This window comes from Astatotilapia calliptera, chromosome 23 (assembly GCF_964374335.1).
Source record: "Astatotilapia calliptera chromosome 23, fAstCal68.1, whole genome shotgun sequence".
NCBI classification, from domain to species: Eukaryota; Metazoa; Chordata; class Actinopteri; order Cichliformes; family Cichlidae; genus Astatotilapia; species Astatotilapia calliptera.
Window position 1 is genome coordinate 6,814,274 of NC_137443.1, and position 20,727 is coordinate 6,835,000.

Below are 20,727 nucleotides of genomic sequence, written 5' to 3' on the forward strand. Positions count from 1 at the left end.
GTGTGTGTGTGTGTGTGTGTGTGTGTGTGTGTGTGTGTGTGTGTGTGTGTGTGTGTGTGTGTGTGTGTGTGTGTGTTTGAATGCGTCACTCACGTGTCTTGTTTTACTGGGTGTTACTGAAGAGTACTTTACATATAGTATAAAGGTACATCCACCCACTCAGAGAAACCAGCAGCTCCATAGACTATCTGTGCAAAGTGTGTGTGTATGTTTGTTTGTATGTGTGTGTGTGTGTGTGTGTGTGTGTGTGGTGGTGGTGGTGGGGGGGTTATTGCTCTCAATAATCTCAGAGGTCATTCTGTTTCTCCTGAAGTGAAGGCATAGTCATCCTTATTGCTGTCTCTGTCTGTCTCTCTTTCTCTCTCGCAGACACACACTCACACACGCGCGCGCAGACACGCACGCATACACACTCACTTTCTTATATGTTAAGGAGCATATTGCAATATCTAAATCTGTAACAAAGAGAGACAGGCAGATCTTAGTTCATAGCAGAGCCTTTGGTCTCAGACTCCTCTCATCACTTCAAGTTGCTCCTCTCTGTCTTTTCTTTCTTCCTCTTCCAATGTTGTTTCACATCAGTCTGTCACACTTGCATGCCAGGCTTGCTCAGATCACCATTCCCCTGGTTCCCACCTCCCCCTCCACCTCCCCCACCTCCACCCATCCCTCCCCTTTCGTCCTCGTCATCGCTGTCCAGTTCCTCGCTCTTTCGCTTGCTGTAGCGTTCGTACAGCACCATTAGCACGCCCATCACCCAAGCCGACACCGTACCGGCCGAGAAGATGACAAAGCCGATGGCGATGAAGAAGAGGTAGTCCCAGTAGCCCAGGCCTTGGTGGCAATCTGCCCGCAACTGCATGCCGACCTCCGCCAACCGCTGGCCAGCCAGCTCCGGAGGGTTGTGGCAAACTGTCTGGCCCTCATCTGGAGGTGAGGAGAGAAAGAAAAAGAAAAAAGAGAGTGGAGGAGTAATGAGAGAGGAGATTAATGAGGAAAGACATATCATAAAAGAGAGCAGTGGCAGAGAATAATCAGTGTGTGGTTGAGGATGAAGGGCAGAGTATCGGGAGAGAAAAGGGGAAAAAATGTAATTACTCAGGAGAAAAAGGTATGCAAACATCAAACGCCAGGATCCAAACAAACAGCTTTTAAAAATGCACTGATAACCTTTGTGATAAAGGATCCCGAGAGACACAACAGATTTCCTCTGAGTAATGGGGGTCTTTGGTGTCTAGGGCACGGGATCATTATTACGCTGTACACATACTCATGCACATGTATGCAAGGAAAGGTGACTTGACTGCAAGCCTGGGGCACATAAACGCTCCCCTACGCTCGTGTACATCATTATACACCAGCAAATCACTATGCACTGGTGAGAAGATAAGGAGTGTTTTCTCTGACAAAACATCTGCTGCTCGTAATGGGAAAATGATAATCAGCCGGAGTAACTGTCATCCACACAGTAAAGCAGAAACACTGACACTTTTAAAACAGTAAATGACTTATTTATGGGGTTTGAGATTTAACAAAAGAGAGGTCAAAGGTTAGGGTCAACTACTGAAGCCAGATAGGTCCCAATCTCTTTGTCCGTGCTTGTCCTAGCCTCCTTGAATCAGTTCATTCTGCTACAGTGAATTTGCATTAGCATATACAGTACCCTCGTGTATATCAATTAATATGAACACAGCGCTAACAAGAGAGAGGATGGAGGGTAGAGGGACTCGCTCTGCATGCATCTAGTAGTGTAATCAGAAACAAGAACAGTATGCGCTGTTTCCTATCAGTTCATCTTACTTTAGAAGCACGGCTAATTCCCATGCTTCTTCATTCCCACCCTCCCTGCATGCTTGATTGCATTTGTCTACATAAAGGGAACGAGCTTGTGTGTTTGTTTTGCTTTTTCTTTTTCTTTATTCCAAGCTGGGGGAAAACGAGAGAGATGAGAGACCGAAAAAGAGATAGACGGACAAATCGAGATGAGCACTTTTAAAAACCGAGAGAAAGATAACGGCACAAAACAGGGACGGAGGAAGAAAAATGCAAACAAATGCACAGAGAAAGAGTGTATGCACACACTAAATAGGAATCACAAGATAGACAGAACATAGAATATGAGCGAAGTCTCTGGCGCTCCATTCCTCTGATGGATTATTGCTGTTAACAGTGTTAATTAAACTGCAGTCATCTACCAATGAAGCCAAAGGTCTGGACATGGAAATGAGCAATGGGAACAGAATGACTGGATATGATCTATACATCTCAGACTACTTGCCAGGGATTTGCAGAAGCAGCACTTTGAAGTAAGAACTAGAAGGACGCCCAAATGAACCTCAAACCTAAAGTGTTTTATTCTGCCCAAGATAACCACGAGACACATTATACTGGTGGTAAGAAAAGTGGAATCAAACAAAGCAAACTTGGTGTTTTGAAAAAGGTTTCCCAAACCTGCTCGGGAGAACTTTCACAACACATATATCTGCAGTGGTTTTATGTTTTTGATCAATACAGCGTTGCTTATCACCTCCCCGGGGGCTTTCTCCCACTCTTGAGAAGAAGAGTTGAGCTGATGTTGTGTCAAGTCTGCTGCATGTGTCAAGTGATGGATTGGTATTCTTCTGTAACCAAATAGCTTTGATGTTTTTTCTTTTTAACAGCTGTCCATGTGAGTGCTGAGAGTATGAGGTCACTGAGTTAGTATTTAACACCATAAAACAGGATTAGTTGTCAGAGGTGCACAATTTTTCAGTGGCAAATAAACAACTGAGGATAAACTGGAACATATTCTGCATGTAACACCTTTTTTCTTTATCCATCTTTGACAGTCAATCAGAAAATAGACGCACAGAGATTTTACATCGCCCCTCTCTTGTCTCTGCTCGCTTCCCTTTTAGAAGTAATCGTAGAAGTGATCGGCATGAAAAAGAGACCTGATTTAAAAAGCTGGGAGAGAATACTGAGAGGGGACAAATACAGTGGTTAATGCCGAGTGTTCAGTGGGCAACACAAAGGGCAAGATTATATACTTTATTATTAGACACAGAAATTATGCTGTTTGTATTTTACCGCACTGGTAGTTTTGTAAATGGCATTAACCTTAGAGTGTCTGTAAGTTAATAGGCCAAAATTGGACCGACGGATGAAATTTACTGCTGGAAATGTGAAAGTAAAACAGGCGCATTCCTGAATGTAATGAAGAAATTCTTTTATATTTCTCCTTTGTGGAAATTAGTTATCAGAAAGTCCTGGAGAAAGCAGGGACAGGGCTCTTTAAACCCACCCAAACAAGACTTTACTGGCTCTTCGAGGATTGTTCTCCACTAAGACACTAAAGGCGACACCTGATTGAAATGAATCATGGCCTTTGTTTGTTGCAAAGGATTTTTGATGTCATTCAGTAATTCACTATTACAATACAAAATCTATATAGGCCTTAAATAGGCTGTCTGTGAACCCAAGGGATAAGATCACCATTGCTGCCTCCTTTAACTGCTGCCCAAGCCACAATGCAGCAGGCCACAATGGCACATCTACAGGCGATGGACCCACTTGTTTGGGCTGCATCCAGCCGAGCTCCATGGATAAAGGTCTGACTACCCTTTGGGATCCCGATATCTACTAAGTAAGGTTTTTCAGGCATTTCTAACTGGGAGAAGACCCAAGACATGCTTGAGAAATTCTGCCTCTTAGTATCGTTGGAAGGGCTGCAGCAGGAGCCTGAGGACAGCTCAGGACAAAATAATCTGTGGAGGAAGTATGGAAGGTCAGTTCTGTTTTTATTTTATTATTTTAATCTGCTTGTCACTAATCTTTTATCCATGTTACCTTATTTATGTTGAAAGGTCTTCATATGTTGGAAAACTGCACTAAACTTCCTTATGTGTCTTCACTGTTCGTGGCTGTCCCTCTGTCATCGTCTTCCACTGTTTCTGGCACAGCTAGCTGGTCTGCTCTGTCTCATTACCTTGCCAATGTTGCCTCGAGGCTGGTGTGAGGATTTGTTTTCCTGCGTATATGCAGTGAGGTGTTTTCTTTTCTCTCTTGCAATGTAACATTCGTAACCGGATGCTGGAACAGTGAGGTGCAATCAGAGGCTGTGCAGACTCACAACAGCAAACAGGTCCCTCGGGGTATTGGGGTCTCGTTTGTTCTTCTTCCGTCAACATTTCATGTGTCTTGTAACAATTCAAACTCTGGTCACAGTTCTTGGCTGCATGGTACTGCTGCCTGTTCTTCTCTAAAGTGTGATGAAAGGCAGTATGCCGATTGAGCGTGCTCCACTTGTATTCCTCTGTGTGCGTCTGAGCAAAGTGAACAAACAAGAACACTGTCTCACACTAAAACAATCTTTCAACAGAAAACTCTAATATTTAAACAATAGATAAGCATGAAAGTACGATGCATCCACCATGTTCCTGTTATTTAGTGTTAGCTGTGAAGTTAACAATAATCAGGCAGCCTGACAGAAGCAAAAGTTAAGTCTTACTTTGGGAAAACGTATTCAATTCACATGACTCTCTTTATTGTCTTCCAATTGATTTTGTATGAAAAGCAGCCCTTTTCTCATTGATTAAAACACAAAATGAGAACTGACCATTGACAAAAGGATCATATGATACAGATCAATAAGATTTACTGGCAGTAATAGTAACCTGGATCTGCACTTTTTTCATAAACACTTGGTAAGTTTTAGTTTTTTACTTGCAAAGTGCCATGAGTTAGTGCTTGTGAATTAGCATTAAATGGAAGAAAACTGTATTGCATTTAATTAAAATGAGCAAGCATAGGAACTTAATGAGTTCATCCTAGCACAAGACATACAGTGGGGTAAATAATTCTTTGACCCCCTGTTTCATTTTAATGGAGAGAGGCAAAATATCAACCAAAAAAGTCAAAAGAAAAAACATCCATCCATCCATTCGCTACCGCTTATCCTTTTCAGGGTCGCAGGGGGCGCTGGAGCCTATCCCAGCTGTCATAGGGCGAGAGGCGGGGTACACCCTGGACAGGTCGCCAGTCTGTCGCAGGGCTAACACACAAGGACAGACAACCATTCGCACTCACATTCACACCTAGTGGCAATTTGGATTATCCAATTAACCTATCCCCACAAACTGCATGTCTTTGGACGGTGGGAGGAAGCCGGAGTACCCGGAGGGAACCCACGCAGACACGGGGAGAACATGCAAACTCCACACAGAAAGACCCCGGCCTGATGGTGGAATTGAACTCAGGACCTTCTTGCTGTGTGGCAACAGTGCTAACCACCGTGCCACCGTGCTGCCCTTGAAGAAAAAACATAAAAGTTAAAAATTAATTTGCAGGTTATTGAGTGAAGTAAATATTTGATCCCCTATGACCTAGCCAGAATTTTGACTCCCACAAACTGGCTGTATGCCCTTGTAACACCCAGATTATAATGAATCAGTCAAATAATTAAAGAGACTCCTGATCTATTTATGACCGCACCAGTGGCTTCTTCCAGCAGAAAAACCCTCCATGTCACAAAGTTCAATCATCTCAAACTGGTTTCTGAACATGAAAATTAGCCCACAATAATCAGATATCAATCCAATAGACTAATAGGAGATGTGCATCATGGGTGTAAAGTGACCAGCGAGTGTATGTAGCCTGTTGTATTTAATCTAAAGAGTTAAGAGTTTTAGACTGTAACATGGTGTGAGCTGGGCAGGTGTCATGTGTAAGGGCTTCTGTCAAAAGCACACACAAAGCCTGATGTTAAACAAGAAAGGTGTAAATTTAATGCAAATTTTGGAAGAACATGACCACAAAAAGCACTGCAGAGTTGAGCAGGATTTACCAAAGTCGAGCAGTGAGTCAAATAAGTAAACAATGAGATAAATAAAAATGCAGAGGATCCCCAAATGGATGAGAGGCATGCAGGAGATGAACACGATAAGATCGAGTAATGGCTAAACACAGACGAGGAGAGAAAAAGGATAAGCCACAGGTGGAGGGAAGGGAGTAATAAGGAAATAACTTTTAGAATACAACGGGTAATAGGAACGGATTACAGGAGAAGGCCTCTGTCGGTGCGCCCCAGGGTGGCTGTGGCTACAATGTAGCTTGCCATCACCAATGTGTGAATGGGTGGATGACTGGTTGTGTAAAGCGCTTTGGGGTCCTTAGGGACCAGTAAAGCACTATACAAATACAGGCCATTTACCAGTTGGTTCTGTGTCGTTCAACAGGAAGACGTCTGAATTCCCGCCCACAAATACATTTATCCTGCACACTTGTGGCTACGCTTTGGAGATAATTCACTGCCGCTTCCAATCCCAGATAAGAGAAAATAATGTGAGTATTACTGCAGAATACAGGAAAAGGTGGCAGCCTGGATGATTCACTCTGTGTTCAGTCTCTCTTCACCGTCTGTTTCCTTGTCACTCACTGTTTTCTCACTCATCCCATCACTCAGCCATCACTCTGGCAGCATGCCCTTGACATTTTCAGTAGTTGTCCCTGTTTTTCACAGTCGCTATTTTTCACTGAATTTTGTCTTTAATAAGATATGCACTGGTACTTTTGGTGAATGTAGTTAAAACTGTTATTTTCTTGTTTAAAGTCCAGCATTTTAGGCATTGTAGCCATTCTCTCCGGTTAATATCTAATCTGAAGACTGTTTCATTAAATGTCCAGTTATAGTACCCATTCAGTACAGGTGCTAATTCATTTTAAGCACACCTTTTTGAAAACTTAAATGTGTATAAAAGGGTGTTACTTGCAAACTTGTGCTAACATTTGCTCTTCTTTCCATTTGCCTGTGCAGTTAACCTGCTCATTGTCTCATTAAAACTTCTCAGTAGGTGCAGCACTTATACAATTCTGCAAAATGAAACAAATACCCCGAGAGCTAAACCAGGGGTATTTTCAGGTTAAGGACTGTGTGGATGTGCATGAGAAAGGCTCGGAGAGAGCAGAGAGCGAGTGTGGAGCACAAAGATAAAGAGATGTGTGCCTGCGCTATTTGTTCCTGCAGAGTAGTTTGAGTGCAGTCTAATTCCAGCAGTTTCAGGACAGTTACTGCAGCCTCGAAAAATTGACAGTTTGCATGCTCACTGCACTGCAGTTTCCCCATTTTTCAAACACACCTTAAACAAGCTGCAGGGCAAGGCATACACACTCATTATGACGTAGTGTGGCCTGAACCAGGTGGTTTCATATTGCCCTACACTTAGATTCTGAAATATGCAGTCGGTAAAATGTTATTGCTGTCTGGTTCTTGGTTTCCTGCATGGTGTACACCTGCCTGTTTTTTTGTACCTTTTACCCAATTATGTCTGCTGTGCATGCCATAATGTCACCGTGTTATGTCAGTGTGCTAATGACCGGACACAAATCCCTGCAGCTCACTGACACCTGGCCAGTGCTTATAAGGATAAAAATATCACAGGAGGAAATAAACATAAGCAGTCAATCATGTAACACCTTACTTTTTAAAATAGACAAGCGGATATAAAGGCACACAAGCCCAAGACACGAGTAAGCACCTCTCTAAAAGCCTCAGATCAAGCAGAACTTTCCAGGAATTGTGAATGGGAACTAAGACTTCCTGTTTTATTTGAAAGAGTGCACAATATAGCAATCCAGTGACTATAAGCAGTGTATGTGTGTGCATATGCATCTGTAATCAGAGGTCATGAGTGTTTGTGAGTGTCAGTCACTGAGCCTGGGTGATACAGTCTCAGTGTCTAATCATCAGCTGGGTAGATTCCAGGCTCGGTGTTGACAGGAAAGCGGGCTCATTGCTTCCCCGGAGGTGTTGCTAATGTGGGGATGAGATGCTGCTGAAAAATGCTGTTGACTCGTTGACTTCACTCTAACTTGTTCACTAGTCTCTGATGCTCACTCGCATAAGACGGCAACGAGCAGCGGAATAACAACTGCTTTTTTTTTTCTTTTTCTTTTTTGTGAATGCACACAAAACAAGAGAGGCCTGTAGTTTAAAGGACCTTAAGATGCAGGTCTGCATTTTAAGCTCATGTGTGCATTTACAGTATGTTCACATTACACACATGTATGATCAGATCTCTGAGCTATTACCCTGCAGGGGCAGAGATGCTATCCTGTGAAACAGGAGCGGAGCTATTTATAAACAGATTAATTACGCCAGTGCACATGGTAATTAGTACAGTTTTGGTCCTGTACATGTGGAAGCCGTAGATACGAGCAGCCTCTAATACCTTCAATCACAGAGAATTAACTTAAGTCTGTTTTACATATTTCTGTGTGTTTACACGCTTAGTGGAGGCCACTATTCAACCAGACACCTTGACTGAAGCCTTTAATCAGCTACCCTGATGATACGTCTCTGACAACCCATTCTTCTCTGTTGCCTTTATGACCTCTGACCTCCAGGTGGAGGAAGAGTACTAAGAACAGAATTTGAAGAATTATTTATGAATCAATAAGATTACAGTGGACAATAATGTCCTTAATACATACTATCATTCATTCAGGGATTTGTGAAAATTAGACCATACTGCAAAACCTGCAGATTTACTATCAGATATCACTGTGTTATTTGTTGTGTTATTTGTATATTATGATAATAAAATTGTTCCGGAACCATCACTGCAATTCACCAGTGTTGTTTTGATGTCTCAGATTTGTACTCAGAGGCAACATCATAGAGTGTGCATAGGTTCTGTAAAGTAACGCCATCTTGGCGTAAAACCTGAATTCTTTCTAATGATTAGTAGAGTAGACATCTGTTAAATCACATTGTATAGAAGTCTAAGAGAAAACCACCCCACTGCTTCAGTGATTTTATGGCACCACTCACTAACTTTAAGTCTTTCTGAATATAAAATTATGTTAATTTTGTAAATCACGGGCCCCAGTACTGACAAGAAGCATGTTAAAGATCCATACTGCGCTGTAGATATCTGGTATCAAAAGGGTCACATCAAGGGTTCAGAAAAAGGGCTTTGCACACACTGTATGGCTATGTCCACCTTTCATTCACAGTCTATGGAAATTACTAAAGTTGGCTTGTTCTGTATTGGAAAGCACCTCCATAAAGATGGAGCTGTGGTGGATGACTTCCCTATTTCAGTAGCCGGCAGGATCGGAGGAAGGAGGCAGGCGATTGAAGCAGCTGACAGCAGCAGAGTTCGAGGTGACAGAGAGACACAATAAAGTGCACAATAAATAAAAGTTTTGAGAGCAGCCATATCTGAGTCGTTCTGGGTCCTTTCACATAGCTCTATCGGGATCACCTTGTTGGTGGAAAAATATAAATGTATGCTTGTGTTTTCTTTGGTATTTTTAAAAGGAACAAATAATGTATTTTTGCAACAGGCTGCAAATAATAAAGTCCCTACAGATACAATTCAATACAGGTTATTTGCTACTGTGTAGACACAACACTGGCTCATGAGGTAGGCCCATTTTTATTGTTGAATGATTCATAGGTTGATGTCAAGTTGCAAAGGGAAAGAAAAAACATTCTTCTGAAATTGGTCAGTCAATTTTGAAAGAAAAACCCTTCAAAAAGCCTGGAGATCTATTGCTTGAGATAGTCTGGCTCATTGAAAGGAAAATATTTAAAAACGAGGGGTGGATCAAGACTTTAGACTCTGCTGTACTTTAAATAACAGTTACACGAGATAAGACATAAGGAACGATGCATACATTATAATTTCCATTTAGAAAACGGAGACTTGATTTTTACTGCTTTACCTAAAATGCCTAGACATATTTAAATCTCCAAATTTTCCCAGTCATGCTCATTACAAGCCTACAAAATCCAGCATAAGACATTCTGGGGGCCCTCCCCTCACGGCGAAGCTCGGATATCTCACCGTTTAGCCAGCTAAATGCATCATACTGGGGAAGGCAAAGAAGACTAAGAATAGTTGACCTTTTCTCCATCACATCCACTAGGGCTGAATAACACACGCCTTCACACTCTTCTCAAATATGGCATTAGTCAGATTACCACCATCCTCCTATCTATCATTTCTCCATATGATCCCTTCTTCCTTTGGCAGAGAATGAGTAAAGAGAGAGAGAGTGAAGGTCAGATAGCAGCAGCTCCATCTCTCTTCTCTTTCCTCTATCTCTTGTCACTGCCCCCCTCTTTATCACCTTCCACTTTTCATTCCCGCTCTAGCACGTTTGCATTTGTTCTCCTCTTCAGCCCCGTTTCCCTCATCTTCTACATCCTCCTATTTCCCTGAGTTTTTTTTATTTTTTGCTCCGTCATCTTCACACTCTCCGCTCTCTTTTCCAATTTCATTCTCTTGGCTTACATGCTTGGTTTGCCACACGCACGTGCACATACGTGCAGCATGTAAACGCAGTCATGCACATGAACTCACACACCTGTGCTATCTCCCTTCTGTGCCTCAGGTGATCACATCACAAACACACCCACACAAGCATCACACCAATCCTGCGTTCGAGCTCACACAGTAAAATGCACAGAGACATAAAAATACATAGAGGCTACACTATTGAAGGAGACCAGTTGAATTTGATATGCCTCTCTGCACCAGATGGGTCTGAGGAATGGTTCCAGCTGATAAATAATGCATCATCTACCTGTATTAAATTGAATCGATGCCTCCTTGTCATAATGAATGTTTTAATGGGTTTGAGTGACAGATCTGGGGCATAGATGATTGGTAAGTCCTCAATAGTCTGTGTGTTTTTGTTTTTTTGTTTTATTTCTCCTTGCTGTACCCAAAGTTCATTTTAATCTCTTTGCCCGATTTATTATCCCTTTCTGTCCTTTCTCATTTTGTCCTCTCTTCTTTTCCTGTGTTACTTCAGCTGTTCTCTCTCTTCTCATCTCATCTAATTTCTTCAGTAATTAAAGATTCGCTTTCATTAAAGTCAAAATCAGGTGCAATTTCTGAGAAACCTAATGTCTTTCTTTCACTGTGACATCTTTAAACTGGCTGACCTCTGTTTGTCTTTTTCATTTTATAAATATTTAACTCTTGCCCCATGCGTGGCCCCCCTGCCTTGGCTCTTTGCCTCTGGGCTCCCAGCCATCCAGGGGACTGATGAGCAGCCAGAAAATACTTTCCCCAACACTGGAGTCATAACACTACAAGCTCTGCCAGCCCGAAGGCAGGACAAGCCACTCAAAGTCTGTGTATTTAGCTGAGACACTTGTCAAATATCACCCTACAGTGAGTACAGCAAGGCATTTAACAAGCTGAAATGTTATTATGACAAGGGAAAGTACATTCCCTGAGTACTGACAACTCATAATAGAGAATGGAGATCAGAGCATGACAGGTAAGTCAGAGTTGTTGGAACGCATGACCAAACAGACAATGTTATATAAAAATCTTCCTGAACGTACCTTTTTCTTGTTGATTTATTGCCATGACAAACAAGACTAGTCCGAGACGGCACACCTTCAACTGAATTAAGTCCATGGATCCAGGTTATTCTCTGATATCTTCTTCAGAGCAGCAAGGTGATCGCTCTGTTTTATGTTTTTTCAGTTTGATACGTGGTTGCAAAGATTTGGATATTCTCGCACCTTGCCCTGTCTTGCAGCTGTAAAAAAGTTTCCGTATCCACATCTAAATAATTTCTATGTTAAGCCAGACTCCACTTTTAGTGAAACTGACAGATAAACAGAAAAAAATCCCATTTCCTCTTTGCTGGATGTAATACTTCATGCAAACCGTGGCGTGTGAACATCAGCATCATTAGACAGCACATGTCCCAAAAGCAGAAAATCAACACCCGACACACTGTGAAGTGCAGCAAAGTGAATGAGTTATTATTATTGCTGAGAAGTTTGCCTGTAATGTAAGAAGTTATGTCCATGACTGACAAATGTCTCCGCACTACAGCGTTTTATGTGCACGACACAACAAAGTAACAAACTGAGGTTATTTTTCTCTCCATGAATATCATGTTTCTCCCTAAAACTGCATTTATTATTTTTTTCTCTTGGGTGCAGCTTACACATGCCAGAAGTGGCTTTGTTAGATGAATGTGGCTAACATATTAGTGAACAACTGGCTGTTTTTACATTGGAGTTGCACGCTTGTCCACCTGATTACTGATAGTCTGACATTTACTGTTTTTCCTTTCAGCTCTGATTTATTCATTTGCTCTATAAATATCAGGTTCTCTACAACTCACTGCTGCAAAATGAACTGAAACTGATCTCCAGGCATTACCCCACACAGCCATCTCTAGGGCTTCGAGAGAATGGCCTGAAAATGAGAAAATATCCAGCGAGAGGAGAACGAACAGACTGCTGTTTATAGCATGAGAACAATATCTTAAATAACCACCTGCAACAACTGAGGAATGCACTTCAGACCTCGAAGCAGCAGAAGACCACACTGGGTGGCGTGCCTATCATCTAAGAACAGAAATCTGAGGCTATGATTGACATCACGACTCACCGAAATTGGGCAATAGAAAATTAGAAAATGCCTGGTTTGATAACTCAATTTCTCCTGCAGACAGTAGGGTCAGAGTTTAGTCTAAACATGAACACGTGCCTTAGTTTTGACGTGTTTCAACAGTTCAGGCTGCTGGTGGTGTAATAGTGCTGGGGAAATCTTCTTGGCGCGCCTTCCCCCCCCTTTAGTACCAACTCAGCATCCTTTCATTGCCACAGCCTACCTGAGTATTGCTGCTGACTAGTCATTGCTCTCCATCTCTTTATTGCCACAGTGTGCCTATGTTCTGATGGCTGATTCCTGCAGAAAAATGCACCATGTCACAAAGTTCAAATCATTTCAAAATGGATTGTTGAACATGGCAATGCACTATATTCAAATGACCTCCACAGTTTCCAGATGTCAATCCAACAGAGCACTTTTGGGATGTGGTGGAACGGGAGATTGACAGCATTAATGTGCAACTATCATGACAAATCTGCAGTAACTGTGTGACACTGTCATATCAAAATGGACCAAAATCTCCCAGGAATGCTTCCAGCACCTCGTTGAATCTATCCCATGAAGAAGTACGGCATATTTGCAAACGTAAGGTGGTCCAACGCAGTAATAGCAAGGTGCACCTAATAAAGTGATCAGTGAATGTAAAACAAAATAGCTGAAAGATGCTAAAATGCTTCACAGAGCTGAGGAAACTGCTGAGTTAAGTGATAAGTCTGTCATTGTGGCAGGGGGCAGTTACAAAACAACTGCAGGAAAGAAGACCAACAACGCCACCAGGGGATTTTTTCAGCTCAGTAAACATTAATCTAATAATCCCAAATTATATCAACAATTAGTAACCAAAGCACACAGACTTGTTACGGGCAAGGCAAAGGTGTGACAGATGAATTTCAATACTTTATTTGTACAAGTCGATAACTCAAAAATAAGTGCTCCAACAAAAGAAAACAAGTTAAAAACCACACAAAAACCCACAAAATTTGTTAAAATATTACTTTATTATAATATTTATAAAAGAAGCCAACTACAGTCACAAAGCTAAAAAACATATTAAAGTACCACTCCAGGCAAAAATAACTAATTAATACAACTAGCTGGGGGCCACTTGCGGAGACAATCTACACTGAGAAAGGCTCACTCAGGGTTGCAACCAGCGACTCACCAAATGTGTCTCACTGCGACTGATTTGTCAAATAAGCTATTGAAATTAATCTGTCACACTTCTGCCTTGCCACTAATGAGTCTGTGTGCTTTAACTACCAATTTGCAAAATAATTAAGGTTTATTAAATTAGTATTTCCTGGGGTGCAAATCTGCAGGTGGTGCTGTTGGTCTTCTTCCTTCCAGTTCTCTTGTAACTGAAACCCCCAGCGCCAAACCCCACGCCTAGCGCCATTATGACAGAACTCCTTCAATATAGAGTCTAAATATTATACATGATTAACTAAAAGTATCTTTACTTCTTTTCTCTTGGTTCATTTTAGACCCTTTTTAATAACAGCAGCTGTTTCACAATTACATTAAGCTTCCCTTTCTGAAAATATCATTTTATCTAACATTTTTTTTCGAAGTCTTTCTTGACCAGGAAGAAATTTACAACATCAACCATAAAACCCGACTGCTTGCACCTCTAGCTCAGACTCGTTCTCTGTGACAGAGACTTTCCTGACGGTTTGTCTTTTTGCTTTTTTCGTGACTTTACTAAAGAAACGCATCCACTCTGTCTTTGTGTCTCTTCGTTCAATCACTCTGTCGCTCTCTCTCTTGTTGTCTCTCTTTTATTATGGCTGCCAGAGTCAAGTCATGTCAGCCTTTGTCAGTCACACATAACCAGCACAAACAAAAAGAAAAACTGGGTGACTTTCTTAAAAATGACGGGCATGTAAATACCTAACAACGACAAAAAGCACAAAATCTGTAACAGAAACACAAAAACAATCAAACCAAACTAAATTTGGTTTGAATCCAGGTATTATAACCTTAAACATCAGCAGCAGCAAAACTGAAAACAATCCTGAATTAGTTATTGTGTCTGTCTGAAGATGAACTCTCACAAGCATACACACTTGCATGCACCTGATTCATATTCACACTGAGAGGTAGCGACAGCTGGAGTCTCTGTGCTTTAGACTCACAGCCCTGCAGTCTGATCAGGAGGCATTCACGACCACAGAAACACAACTACATGCTCTAACACACACACGTGCTCGCTTGACCCCGTTCACTTCGTTAAACTGGTTACGTGTTTGTTTATGAATGCCACGTTCATACTTGATTTGTCAGCCTGAGCGATGGAGGGTGTGCGATATGTGTTTCTCAATGAACAAAGTCTGAACTCCACTGATCACGTTTCTAACTTTTATAGAGCGGTGCGATGATGAATGAGTGTCACTTCATAATTATTAACTGTTACAGGTGTGAGTGTTTTTAAGGCAGAGTGGCTCAGCTGTGGGTGTTGGATTGTGTCACTTACAGTTCAGAAGCTCTCGGGTTAGAAAATGTGTTCTGATTTTCTTAGGAACTGCATGTCTAAAGGTGGATAACAACTTTGGGTACTTGTTGTCTTTATGTGGCCTTCCTCTAAAGCTCTGTGTCCCTTAATACTTAAATTTCCTATGGGTCCTGGCCTGAGGGTCCCCCTTAACCTCTAGCTTCCACACTAAGTGGGGTGAGTCACTCTCTCTCACACAGACAAACACACACGCTTCACACATGTACGTGTTGTCCTTAGTAAGAGCACAGGAGGCCAATTTTTTAGAGCATCATCATTAACCATCTGGACTGAGGGGCCCAACAATGTGAGCTCCAGTACACCCAAGTGGGCACTTTGTTTGCATGTGTGTTCATTAAAGTCTGTGTGTGTGTGTGTGTGTGTGTGTGTGTGTGTGTGTGTGTGTGTGTGTGTGTGTGTGTGTGTGTGTGTGCAAGCAGGGGAGGTTAGTAAAAAGTAAAAAAAGGTACAAAAGGACACAATCATCCTCTTAGCATTATCTCTGCCTTCAGGACTGAGATAAACAAAGCGGTGACATTGATGGGATGAACACCAGCTGTAAGACAGCAATCCATTGTCCCGAGCGATAACCCAATTCACCTGCTTACAGTTAAGCTCAATTAACCTTTGTGAGCAAAGATCACCTGAGCTTGTCCTCTCTGAGAAAGTCACAAGTCCACAAATTCTTCGTGGGTCATTCTTCCTCTGTGTTTAAGGGATTTTACAGCCGAGGTGCTGATGCCTTCCAGGTAAGAACAACACGAGGCTGCTTATTTGTTGGGGTAAACTCAAGGTATTACTGAGACGTGAAGGGCAGTTTGGAGGGACTGTGTTGCAGAGATCAGCAGGGGAACAAAATCTTCAGATTACTTTGACTCTGAGGTCAAACTCTTAGCTCTGGAGCCTCTCTCTCTCTCTGTGAGTGTGTGCTTTTCAGAAAGAGAAAGAGCATCTGACTGTGCATCTGTGCACACCTGGGGGAGGTTGGAAATATGTGTGTATACATATCAGAATAAAAGGAGAGCAACAGTGCAATAAGTGGCCCATCATCAGGAGCTAAGCCATCCACAAATGATGAAACCTTTAGGTCTTAAAAGTAAGAGTAGTTTCTTTTCCAGGAAAGAGCAGCCAAACGCACAGTGATCACCTCACAAAAGACTGCTGCCAACTGAAAAATAAACATGCATATATGGACCAATTTATGTGTTGTGCTATGTTCCATATAAAAGTAAAAAATACATTATCATTTTTTAAGTGTTTAAAACCATCATAAATGCCCGTTTGTGTATACATACAACCTCACCTTGGAACTTGTATCCCTCTATCTGCAGCCAAAGGCAGAGGTCCTCTGTGTCACAGTCGCATCTCCATGGGTTGCCGCTGAGCCCCAGAGACCTCAGAGCAGGCAGAGCGATCAGGCTGCTAATGTTGAGGGTCGTCAGGTTGTTCCGGCTCACATCGAGCACCTGCAGAGCCATGTTCTCTGCAAAGGCATCCGGGTGGATCTCCCCCAGACTCGGGTTATCCGTCAGCCGGAGCATCACCAGAGACGCTAGGGGCCCGAAAGTCCGGTCCTCAATCTGCAGCAGGTTGTTGAATGACAAGTCCAGATAAGCGAGTTTCCTCAAGTTCCCGAAAGTGGATTCGGAGATTTCTGTCAGTGAGTTGTTGCTACAATCCAGATAGACCAGATCGGAAAGGTAGTTGAGCTGCAGCGCCGGTAGGTCACCGATGCGGTTGTTCGAGATTATGAGCTGCCGGGTGGCCAGGGGGAGGTCATTGGGAAACTGGGTAAGATCCTGGCCAGCGCACTGGACCACCAGCTGGTCGTCGCACACGCATCTGTCAGGGCAACCGGCAGTGAGAGCCGGTGAAGGGGCCACCCCCATCACGAAGATAAAGAGGAAGAGGAGTCGGAGGGACTGGGCACTGGGCTCGGGCAAGAGACGCATGACGAGGCCGCCCAGAGCGTCATGAACTCGGGCTGAGCTGGACCAGGACTCTCCGGCGCTCTCCGGGCATCCTGCATGGGTGTGAGTATCTGGCTGTCTCTGCCTGAAATCCCGGCTCCTGTTTATATCCAGGCTCTTTCTCTCTTTCTCAGAAAGGCTATCGGTCAGTCACTCACACGCACGCTGGCGCACCACGCACGTCGCCACCAGACATCATTTCAGAAGGTGACCGCTTCTCAGGCTCAGTGGGTGAGACTTGTGCAGCTTATCGGACTTTGTCCCACCTGAGGAGACCAAAGAACCATTGAATGTTGTCGATCGCCCCCTCCGAGTCTCATCTTTGCGAATTAGTCGACTCCATCGGAGAGCATTGTTTATTTAGTTTCCAAACAAATACCATGACTTACGCAAAAAAAAAATTAAATTAAATTAAAACAAATCCCTGAATCCTGAACGCAGAGTCCGCGAAATGTTCTCCGTGGAGACGCACTCGGCTCACATGTGTCCTTGACTGTGTTTGTCTGAGTGATGTGCGCCACCGTCCAGCAGGCAAGTCGTGTTTTTCCCTCAGGAGTGCAACTGAAAGTGCGTCCTTCCACTGCGCTCACTCAGCCCTGTGTGACCGTGGCTCACTGCCGCGCTGTACTGATGCTGTCTCGCTCTGTGCGCCCTCCCTTTCTGACTCTCCATCCGCGCGTATACTGCAGCTCTGCACACACAAAAGTCCAGTTTGTGGTGTGTGTGTGTGTGTGTGTATGTGTGTGTGTGTGTGTTGGCTATGGGCAATTTGTAGTGGTGACGTCAGCAGGTGTTGCCCTCTTTAGAAAACCAGACGTCCAGAGAGCAAACCGTCCGACCATCCGGTGAAACTCAAAGTCCTCGTGCCGTTGTGTTTTTGTGTGTGCGCGCATAAAATAATAATAATAATAATAATAATAATGAAAACAACTCAATCATAATCTTGTCTGAAAGCAGCAGCCTCTTAGCCATGCACAAATTTAACAGGCCTTATCTCATGTGGTCCACTGGCTAATTTCTCCCTTGTCTTTTCCCCCAGCGGCTTGTTGACAACATAATGCATTCAAATTGGATTGTGCGCGCGCGTAGTTATTAATTTTTTCTGGCATAGTCAGATTTTAATTTGGTCAGGCAGTCACACACTCCCTTATCCACATGCCACACGTTTTGTTGTCTTACAGTTGGAAGTAAGTTGACAGGATGTTGACTGTCACATCCCATTAGTGTCATTCAAAAGTTCACTTTCAAATGGGAGATGAGTGAAGCAAAGGTGTTATGCAAAGCTATGCGACAGGTGTCAGAGATGGAAATAGTTCAAAAGTCAGAGAAATTAGGTCAAAGGCTCCTTCGTTAAGGGGTCACATAGAGGTATGGACTTCATCAATCCAACTGTAGTTAAACTGGCTGCAGCTCAGCTACAAATCCCCTTTGCTTCTAGTAAAAAAACAACAACCCCAAATTATATTTTAGTTTGTACAAATATCTTGTCAGCTATCCAAATTCAAACGAAGCAATACTAATGCCCTGAAATTTTTCTTACGGAAGACCGTTTCACCCCAAAAACACTATTGCTATCCAACATATGTCAGGTCAAAGGTTAAGGGTTTAGGGCAGGACTTCCTCATTTGAGCTAGTAGCATATTTAAACCACAACAGGAGCTTAAACATGCATATAAGAAATAGCTGGTTGTGTTTTGTCAAAGGTGACTGCTGTCAGGAGTCTAAAATGTAGCGTAAATTTTTTGTTTCTTCTGAAAACATGAAGTGAGGAGCATAAAATGCCACTTTCAACAATCTTAAACGGAATTAACCCAATCTGGTATGAACATGAAACCAGAGATCAAGAGAGTCAGAGTTCTTTGATTTACAAACACCCTGGTGGCATTTTTATTGCAATCAATGAAGAACCTTAATCTTGGTTTAAAAAAACAACAACAACACAACATTGGAAGCTTTAACATATTAGAATGTCAGGGGTAAATATTAATTTTCAGGAGCCAGTTAGATCAGCATAAACACCAACACCTTTAAAACTTTAAATTAGTAAATTTAATCCTTTTTATTTAAAAATAATGAAAAGAAAATTACAAGCACAGTAACTATTTCTTTGTTTGTGGTCTCTCATTGTTTTCCATCTGCCTTCAGAGCTACTTGTCAGGTTAGGGCTGTGTGCAGGCAGGAGTGGTGGTAAGGAGGACCCAAAGTGCAGACGCTCGGAGGCAAAAGTGTATTTCAAAACTCAGCTTTTATTGCTGGCAAACGTAACAAAAATCCAACTAAACTTACATGAGCGAGCAGGCAGAACACACAGCATAAATGAGGGTAGACCACGACACAGAGAAACACAGGGCTTAAATACACAGGGGGAGCAATCAGGGAATGGGTAACAGGAGGGAAACACAGCTGGGGCAAATCAGGCCTAACGAGACAAAGGAAGCAAAACCAGACGCATATACATGAGACACGGACTTTCAAAGTAAAACAGGAAACATAACATAGACTGAACTAAAGACACAGACTCACATGCAGGCACTGCAACAGAGGGAACAGAGACATGGGACCAGGGCAGACAGACACTGACTGGACATGGGGATAAAGCAACTAAGGATACACAGCGACGCGAACTCGACAAGGGGAGACAGAGCAACTAGAGAAGACAGAGACATAAACCATAAGACAGAACTCAAAGAAACCAAAGACTAGAAATGATAAATAATATAATAAACTCAAAAACCCTGGGTCAACGACCCAGGCATCCTGACACTACTGTCTGATAAATCTGTTATTCATCCTAAAAAGTTTATTCTCCAAGAAACCCAATTTCAAGTTATTCTAGTAGTGTAAATCTTTTTTTTAATCAAATATAGGAAAACAAGAATAAGATTGTTACTTTTATTAAAACAGTATTTAAGACAAGTGACCTTTATTTCACTGCTGTTGGGGGGGGGGGGGGGGAGGCTTGAAATCTAAAAACATAGCCCAAAAAAGCACATTTACAAATGCCCAACTGGTTTCCAACCTGGAGTCAGGACTGCTACGAGTAGGTTGAAGGCGAATAAATGATCAAAGGTTGGTTGGATAATTGCACAGCCCCTTAAGATGATATTTTTCTAAGAAAGGAAAGTCAGTCGAGTAACATGTGGCCAGAGGAGACAAGCAGGCGCTGCTTCATAATAAGAGTTCACACAGATAACAAGCTGTAAAATATTACAGCTCTGACACCTACATCTTTTCATTTCAGAGCTGTTGTGGTCCAGCATGGTTATCTATCTCCAGTCTGATGTATGATTATTGAAGTAAAGCTCCACCGAGCCCTGAGCGGCCTGGAGAAAAATGAGCCTATTTGATCAGTGTCGGTTTCTCTCGGCCCGTCTGCTCCCTCTGTCGTGGGTTTCTGTCTAAATGGCCCAGCTGGATCGTGTTCGCGGCTAACCGCCTTGGTAAAGCCTGGTGATCAGAATCATTAATGTGACTTTCCTCCCTGACTGCTCAAAATGGTGTCAGCTTCCAAAGGGGCTTGTGTACATCCATGTGCTTGCATGCGTGCGTGAGCTGAGGGAACATCATGTGTCCAGGCTACGCGGCATTCGATGTCTTGTCTCGTACGGTCACGTGAGAGCGGCATGCGCTCTGTGTCATGCTCGTCTGCATGGATGTGACAGTGCACCTGTGTGGAGTGTGTGAGCGTATCTTTATTTTTTAATAAGGGTGTGTTCAGTGTCAGCTGTCAAGTGCCAGACAGACCGTCTGATCCCCAACCTGAGGAGAGGACTACCTCTATCATTAAAGGTGTCACTCACCTTTCCCTTCAGATCCACTACTTCACATCTTTTTGTTTTTCCTTTGGAGAAAT

The 20,727-nt window shown here is 42.7% G+C and overlaps 1 protein-coding gene across 1 annotated transcript; it reads right to left on the bottom strand.

Annotated features, from left to right (window-relative positions):
* Positions 1–459: 459 nt before the first annotated feature.
* Positions 460–17,008, bottom strand: lrrc52 (leucine rich repeat containing 52). Its single transcript, XM_026158741.2, has 2 exons — positions 16,208–17,008; positions 460–927 (listed from the first exon to the last, which is right to left on the bottom strand). Exons 1-2 carry the CDS (start codon positions 16,854–16,856, stop codon positions 587–589), a joined length of 990 nt encoding a protein of 329 aa, XP_026014526.1. The 5' UTR covers positions 16,857–17,008; the 3' UTR covers positions 460–586.
* Positions 17,009–20,727: the final 3,719 nt, after the last annotated feature.